The sequence below is a fragment of the Corella eumyota genome, chromosome 2 (genome assembly GCF_963082875.1).
Source record: "Corella eumyota chromosome 2, kaCorEumy4.1, whole genome shotgun sequence".
NCBI classification, from domain to species: Eukaryota; Metazoa; Chordata; class Ascidiacea; order Phlebobranchia; family Corellidae; genus Corella; species Corella eumyota.
The window spans coordinates 9,094,475-9,102,359 of NC_137491.1; the positions used below are offsets into that span (position 1 = coordinate 9,094,475).

General features: G+C 28.7%; 2 protein-coding genes across 4 annotated transcripts; both read right to left on the reverse strand.

Moving 5' to 3' along the window:
* Positions 1–1,037: 1,037 nt before the first annotated feature.
* Positions 1,038–3,255, reverse strand: LOC145742942 (claudin-1-like). The gene is made up of 4 exons (XM_082560786.1): positions 2,749–3,255; positions 2,399–2,490; positions 2,003–2,197; positions 1,038–1,877 (listed from the first exon to the last, which is right to left on the reverse strand). Exons 1-4 carry the CDS (start codon positions 2,888–2,890, stop codon positions 1,578–1,580), a joined length of 729 nt encoding a protein of 242 aa, XP_082416912.1. The 5' UTR covers positions 2,891–3,255; the 3' UTR covers positions 1,038–1,577.
* Positions 3,256–4,355: 1,100 nt separating this feature from the next.
* On the reverse strand, positions 4,356–6,698 carry LOC145742944 (claudin-14-like). 3 transcript variants are annotated; one of them, XR_014280973.1, is made up of 5 exons: positions 5,967–6,698; positions 5,816–5,907; positions 5,503–5,567; positions 5,122–5,301; positions 4,356–4,493 (listed from the first exon to the last, which is right to left on the reverse strand). XR_014280973.1 is itself a non-coding variant. In XM_082560790.1 (4 exons), exons 1-4 carry the CDS (start codon positions 6,109–6,111, stop codon positions 5,202–5,204), a joined length of 402 nt encoding a protein of 133 aa, XP_082416916.1. In that variant the 5' UTR covers positions 6,112–6,698; the 3' UTR covers positions 4,793–5,201. The 3 variants fall into 3 exon arrangements, 2 of the variants coding, with proteins under 2 accessions (XP_082416916.1, XP_082416915.1); XM_082560790.1 differs by lacking the exon at positions 4,356–4,493 and having other exon boundaries at positions 4,793–5,301; XM_082560789.1 differs by lacking the exon at positions 4,356–4,493 and having other exon boundaries at positions 5,167–5,301; positions 5,503–5,707.
* Positions 6,699–7,885: the final 1,187 nt, after the last annotated feature.

Genomic DNA, 7,885 nt, shown 5'->3' on the forward strand with positions numbered 1-7,885 from the left:
TAAGGACGCTTTTGACTTGGCTTAAACTCTCAACTTAGCTAAAACATAAAAAATATCCTGAACACTGACTAACTTAAACTTAATGACGGACAAGCCGATACAAGAAGTCAAGTTGTGACGTCAGTTGTGACGTCAGTTGTGACGTCAGTTGTATTCATCCGCAACGCATTATGCTAAAGACGTATGAAGAAATAGTTTCTTAACTAATCAAATTTATGAAAAAAGCTAACAACTTCGTTATCTTACTAAACAATTTAAAATAGAAACCTTCATTAATTTTAAATACTTGACTAAATATTAGCTCTATAAACTTACTATTAAACTGTATACCACATGCTTTAACACAAAACCTAAAAGCGTTTCTCTTAAATTCTGCGCTTCGCATAAATTCGGCGCTGATTACCTGAAACGAATTGCCTGAAAAGTTTGTTTATTAAAAATTAAAGTTTTATATTAAGCATTCAAAATTGAGTATAATGTATTTCATAATACTAGTAATTAAAATACATAATTAAAAAGTTATTTTTATTTTTTTATTGGATTTAAATGTTTGTTTATTTATTAAAAATCAAAAATCGATTTTAGGCATTCAAAACTTTGTCTAATGTATATTCTTATATCAACAACTTAAAACTAGGTTAAAAAAATAATTTTTGTTTGTTAGTTATATTTAATTACTTATTTGTTAACTGAGAAATTAAAGATTGATATTATAAAACATTTAAAATAATTTTGTTTTGAAATTTTCTTAGTCCAATAATTTAATATGATTTTAGTCTAATAACTAAACACGTAATATTATATTTATTAATTCAGTTAATATTCATAATTGAGTAATGTTTATGCATAACTTTATTTATTAATATAAAATAATTTAAAAAATGATCAAATAATTTCGAACCATATTTTATTTATCAAATAAATCTAGTTTTGTTTGTTGTAACAAGTAACAACAAGTTAGTTTTAACCTGCCTGCATACTTTTTTAATGTTCTTTAGTAAAAGTCAACATGTTACTATATATAAAAAAACAATGTATTGTTTGTTACAATTATATTTAAAGTATAAAAACGCATAATAAACAATTTATCGTTTACCGAAAAAAATCGTGTACGTAAAATCTAAAATATTTAATGTACGTAGTTTTAGTATTTACAGCAAATTAAAAAAAAATTTAAAAATATAAGACCAATACAAAATAATGACTAAAATTAAACTGCTTTTCATAGATAGGTTGTGAGAACGTTACGTCTAAGTAACTGTAGATAACTCAACGTTAATGGTGAAATCTTAATATATAACCAAGTTGCATATATGCCAACTATTTTTTGTTTACGCAAAAAAATATAGAAAATAAAAGTTTAAAGTCAAACTTTGAGCTTCATTTAAAATTGTAAATCAACGCAATAATGTAAATATAATAGCTTACTAAAGAAAGAACCAATTTATTAAAGACAATTAAACATACTCACTACGAAGCGTTGAATCTAAGTTAAATAATAATATTAAGCGATTGTCCGTTTCTAACAATTAGAAAGTGAACTTCATTTTAGAGTATCAAAAAAAACTAAACTTATTTTACACATAGTCAGTATTTGAGTTGCTAGCTTGCTGTTGTCGGGGGCGAAATGCACGGTAGCTTTCGCGGAACGAACTCTGCATTCTCCGCACTCCTTTTCCGACTTTTCCTTTGTTCCAGTATTCGTCCTCATCACTCTCGACGTAGCAACTTCCACACATCATCAGCGCTCCTCCGACAATTCCGACCGCCATTGCAGCCCAGCCGAGAAACAAAGAAGTACCAAACACATATTTCGTCGTCTGGTTAAATGAGTCAGCTTGGGCAAGAGCAGATTGAAAAGTATAATCTTGTACAATCTTCAAACAAAAGATGTTTTTGATAAACGTTAGATTTAGCCTGTTTAAGTTAAAATTCAAAGACGAGATAGGTTACAAATATTTAGGCATTTCTAAGCAAAAAGAGGTTAATATATGATGGTAACCTGATGTCCATAGTACGAGACTGCAACTCCGATTGAAAAAGCGGAAAGCATGTAAAAGGCGGCAGCAATCAAAGCAACTCTACTCTTAGTTCTCGGCGAACCTTCCATGCAATTTGTACACTCCATGCCAAAAATAGACAAGATCAAAGCAAATACCAGGAAAGCAACTGCAACCATAGCCAAGCCACGAGCAACCTAACATAAAATTATGACAATTTAAAGGCACGTTTCGACTATATGATATCAAGCATAACGTTTATATTGTAGGTAGACATTAGTACTAGGCTAAACCAGTAGAGTGGAAAACCTACTTTTAAAAATCATTCAAGTAAGTACCGGTGTTTTTTTTTTATTTACCACAAACGTTTATACACAAATAAAAATTCCCAAATATACCTGTAATTGCTGTGGTAGTCCTAGAAAGAAAGCGTCGAAATCATCACATTGCCAATGTCCAGTAGATAAAGTTGTACATCGAATCCATATACCTTAAAAAAAGTGTAAAAAACTTTTATTTGTTATAAAAATGTAACTACACTTTGCTTTTATGAATCAAATATAAAATGTAAGCATTTTAATAATCAATAGTTTAAACTGACTTAAATGTTCATAAATACGACATTCCAAGGCTATACTCGTTAAAATATAAGTAAAAGGGTATTTTGCTACCTCAGAAATCGTTTAAATCTTAGTTTGCATTTTAAATTGTTTTTTGAAAATATTGTTAGTTGATTCACGCCAATTACCTTGTTGTCTTACAACTGATTCAATGACTTCACCCTGAGGATCATTTTTTCTCCATTCCGGCAGAATGACCGCCAGAAGCGTACATATTCCGGCTATCAAGCTTACCACCATTCCAATAATTTGTAAAGCACTATTTGCCATTGTTTAAATTTATAGTTGTTAATATGTTAACGAATACAAAATCTAATCAATTAAAACATTTAAATAGATTTTTATTAAAAGTATCAATTAAATATTAAATTTAAAGCTTCGCTAACTAGCTTAATATTGTTACATTCTTAGACTTTATCATTCAGTACAATGTCAGGTAAAAACAATATTGTTATAATAAATCTTTTATCGATATCAAATTGAAATTGTGTGTTCCTTTATATAACAAAGCTTACTTTTACAATTCAACCAATCTAACTTTAGTATATCGCTTGAATGGTTACATACAAAGAATTTCACAGTACGTCGCCTTTAATAGAATTTATAATTATCTAAACTAAAATCTTTGACGCACAAATGTATACAATTACAAACTTATCGTATAACAAATGGAAAGCATTTATTTGGGTTTGTAATATATTTTCAAGCAGTATATTTTTTTCAAAAAACTATTTTTTTTAATTTAAATAAAAACCTAATTACATCATTTTTCTAAATATATAAATTTAATTTAACCATCAAGTAAGTGCCAAACATTAACAAACTTTAATTTTCCATCGTGAAATACTAAACACATTTATATAAACTAAGTAACCTTAAACTATATTATTACAAAAAGCTTAGTTTTAAAATTTCCCTTAACGTATAGTGCTATACCATAAAGCACAACTACTTATCTTTTGTATGAAGCGTTCAATACAGCTTAAAAACCCCTCTTAACGCTTGAAAACGACTTCGCGATTTCGAATAACATGCTACATCAAACATAACAGCAATATCTCCGCTGATACTAATTAAAATTTTATTGCATTTAATTTTTTTAAACCTTAGTCTTAGATAAACCATTTTTTTAAAATAAAAATATTTAATTTGGAATTAATTCGACCCAACAAAACCCTGCTTAGTATGAATATATGTGATTACTAGATAACCCTTCTTTCAGTATCCTAATAATAAATAAGTTTTAATAAGTAATTTGTTAATATAGGTAATATTTTCTTCAAAGTGTCGACATTTAAACAAATAAGGTAAATCTTTTTTATTCTTATATTTTAAATAAAAACTTTTTCTTCTTCTAAATTAAAACCGAGTTGTTTTAAAAACGGCTAACAGAAATAAAACCTGATGTAATTTTAAACGTACGGTACAATAAAAACAAAATCCTTTTTCAGCCCCATAGCTTGGAGGCGCCCATTCAAGCTTGAGAAATTCTCCTTTGAATTTTGCCAATCATTTTGTTGAGGAACATACGTGATGTAACGCTATGTGGAAACATAAGACCGCGCCTACGCTGTTCTCCATATAAGGATAAATCTGGGGTAATATGATACAAATGAAAAACTTTTATACGTTATACATGCACTCTTTAACTACCGCGCTATTTAAAACTGTATACTTTAATACTGATACTGGTAAGTTCGGTAGAACCTGTTAAGTTGTGTTTTGATAAGGACAAGGAGAAACTATCAACATACAATACATGGTCGGGCATACTCTTTCATTGCGACATACGGCTTGTGTCGGCCGAGTGGTTTCGTTCAGAATGAAAATGAAAACATTACGTCAGTCTTTGGTATCACGTGATGTAACATCTCTAAATTTGTGTGGAAAAAAGTTAACCATATAGCCATAAATTAGAATTAATATTTTAAATATAACAACAACATTTTTTTTAATGTTTTGATTTAAAATAAAACAAAAAATGTTTGGTAAAAGAATTATACAATGATTAAAGTATCCAAATTCACTGTAAATGATCAAGACATCAAAGAGAATTACATGATATTCTATCCCAATATCAAGTTTTTTTAGATTAATGTCGCAATTTAAAATTTTATTTCAAAGTTGTACAGTTTCTTTTATCTTTTTAATAACAAGTTGTTTTTAGCCTTTTTTAAATATATTAAGAGAAAAAATTATTATTAAAGGTATATTTATATACAGAATTGTTTAAAACATGATTTTAACATTAGTATTATACAGAAAAGTAAAATGTTGACAAAATGTAAAATAAAATCGACTTTACTACTGTGTTTGTTAACTATAAAAATCATACAAATAAAAATATTTGAAAAATAATTAAACACTTTTGTAAATGTGCTTTGGTAAGAACGGCAATAAGGGGAAACTTAAGCAAAATATGGCCTTTAAGAATCCAATACATTAACCGGCGCTGTGCTATTTTGCGGGTTTAAACTCTCCTCAGGTGCCATATAAACCACCTTAAACGCCCTTCCTCCTTCTTCTTCGCCTCCATTTAATAGACTTCCAAACATTAGAAGTATACTACTTATAATACATATCACCAAAGTAGCCCAGCCGATATATAAGCATGCTCCATACACTGACTTATCACTAATGCTGTCAAATAAGATAGAATTGCTTTGGTCATTCTTAAATTCCTAAAAAGCAAATGTAAATTTATTTACCAAACGCATTAAAGAGTTTCAGTTGCATTATAAAAAAAAACAGGTTAAATCTATAAACAAAGGTTTTAATTTTTTACAAAATAGTTGTCGAAGTTCTAGTTTGGTACATTTGAATATTGAATTAATTAAGTCGAACGGTTTGACTAAAAACTATGTTTTAAAGCTATAACTTACTTTGTATGCATAGAACGAAACGGCAGCTCCGATAGCAAATCCAGCAGGTAGCCAAAAGACAGCACCTATAACGCCAATGATTTTTCTGGCTAAAGAAAAGTTTTTCATACAAAGCCAACAGTTTAGACTTATAAGCGAAATAACGAAACCTATTACAGCAAATCCAATGGCAACGCAGCATAACCTCCTTACAACCTTTTAAAAACTAACCACCCTTTTGTTATTATGACACATTTCATATTTTACATTTTAAAATACTTTTAATTTCTTAACAATATATTTACAAAGCTAAGTTAACAAGTAAATATAATACCTGTATATGGGGTGGCTGACCAAGAAAAAAATTATTAAAGTTGTCACAAATTTGTAGTCCAGTCGGGTCGATCACACATCTTATCCAAATCCCTTTAAAAAGATAATTTGCGTAAGGCGGGCATCAAATTTTTTTAAATGACATAACTTACCGTTGTGTCGAATGACGCGCTCTAAAATTTCCTCAGACGGATAATTTCTTTGCCATTCCGGGACAAACGTCGTTACTAGAATACCAACTACACCTATGCTCGACAAAATAAAACCAGCAAATTGAAGTACATTATTGATGCTCATGGTTTTGTGATTACCCTTACCTGCTTCTAACAAAAAAATGTAATATAAAGTTAGACTATACTCTGATACTAGTTGTTTGCTAAATCTATTTGCTAAGTCTTAAATTGTTTGGCCCTTTTTATACCACTGTCATTCTGCTAGAATTTTTTTTTTTTTTAATCCTAGCAGAACTCCGCATTTTTCCGCGTAAGTGTATGTTAATATAAATTGGTAAATCGGTAATACAAAAAACTAAACATAATAAATTATATATTGTTACATGAATGTTAATATTATTCTCTTTGTTTATTCCGATGTCGACTCGGATAATAAACCAGGCAATTTTGCAAAATGCAGATTTTGCGGTAGCGCAAATTATCGACCTTTTAAATAATATTAAATAAACAATATTAAAAGTTATATTAAAGTCAAAAAACAATAAAGAAACAAGATTTCGCTCCGACCCAATTAAAAATACTTTCCGACATTTAACATCATATTAAACGAATTAAAAAGAAGGTGTATGTTAATTTTCAAAATAAACAAACTTAGTTTACGCGAACTATTGACCGAAAACTGTTAACAAATATGTCGAAAATTCGGCAAATCTTTTTATTTCCGAGTTATTTTAAAATACTTTCCGACATTATGAAGTTCAAAAAAATTTAATCACAGCTAGGTTCTGCAATTATATAAAAGTTTGCGCAGTTTTAAGTTGCACATTTTGCGTTTCGCTAATTATCGACATTTTAAATACTATAAAAGAAACAATATCCCGCTCCTTTAGGCCAAAAACGAATCCCACTCTCCAGCAGAAACTACTTTCCCCAAAAAATATACGAGCCAAGTTTTATTCATAAATAAGTAATTGTAAATTAAAATTGCAAGCAAAGTTTAAAGCGAAACAACCTTTGTTTGCAAAAGTTATAGTAATTTCAAAAAACAATAAAGAAACAAGATTTCGCTCCGGCCCAATTAAAAATACTTTCCGACATTACGAAATTAAAAAAAAATTAACATCATATTAATTGAATTAAAAAGAAAGTTTATGTTAATTTTCAAAATGAACAAACTTAGTTTACGCTAACTATTGACCGAAAATTGTTAACAAATATGTCGAAAATTCGACAAATCTTTTTATTTCCGAGTTATTTTAAAATACTTTCCGACATTATGAAATTGAAATAAATTTAACACCATATTAAACGAATTAAAAAGAAGGTGTATGTTAATTTTTAAAATGAACAAACTTAGTTTACGCGAACTATTGACCGAAAACTGTTAACAAATATGTCGAAAATTCGGCAAATCTTTTTATTTCCGAGTTATTTTAAAATACTTTCCGACATTATGAAGTTTAAAAAAATTTAATCACAGCTAGGTTCTGCAATTATCTAAAAGTTTGCGCAGTTTTAAGTTGCACATTTTGCGTTTTCGCTTATTATCGACATTTTAAATACTATAAAAGAAACAATATCCCGCTCCTTTAGGCGAAAAACGAATCCCACTCTCCAGCAGAAACTACTTTCCTCAAAAAATATACGAGCCAAGTTTTATTCATAAATAAGTAATTGTAAATTAAAATTGCAAGCAAAGTTTAAAGCGAAACAACCTTTGTTTGCAAAAGTTATAGTAATTTCAAAAAACAATAAAGAAACAAGATTTCGCTCCGACCCAATTAAAAATACTTTCCGACATTATGAAATTAAAAAAAATTTAACATCATATTAATTGAATTAAAAAGAAAGTTTATGTTAATTTTCAAAATGAACAAACTTAGTTTACGCGAACTATT

Excerpts from the sequence above, each read along its gene's own strand:
- LOC145742944 (XM_082560789.1), bottom strand. The coding sequence starts at position 6,111 with ATGAGCATCAATAATGTACTTCAATTTGCTGGTTTTATTTTGTCGAGC. Across the intron at positions 5,908-5,966 it reads GCGCGTCATTCGACACAACG|GGATTTGGATAAGATGTGTG; the intron begins GTAAGTTATGTC and ends ATCTTTTTAAAG. Across the intron at positions 5,708-5,815 it reads GTCAGCCACCCCATATACAG|TTTTTAAAAGGTTGTAAGGA; the intron begins GTATTATATTTA and ends AAGGGTGGTTAG.
- LOC145742942 (XM_082560786.1), bottom strand. The coding sequence starts at position 2,890 with ATGGCAAATAGTGCTTTACAAATTATTGGAATGGTGGTAAGCTTGATA. Across the intron at positions 2,491-2,748 it reads ATCAGTTGTAAGACAACAAG|GTATATGGATTCGATGTACA; the intron begins GTAATTGGCGTG and ends ACTTTTTTTAAG. Across the intron at positions 1,878-2,002 it reads TCTCGTACTATGGACATCAG|ATTGTACAAGATTATACTTT; the intron begins GTTACCATCATA and ends TTTTGTTTGAAG.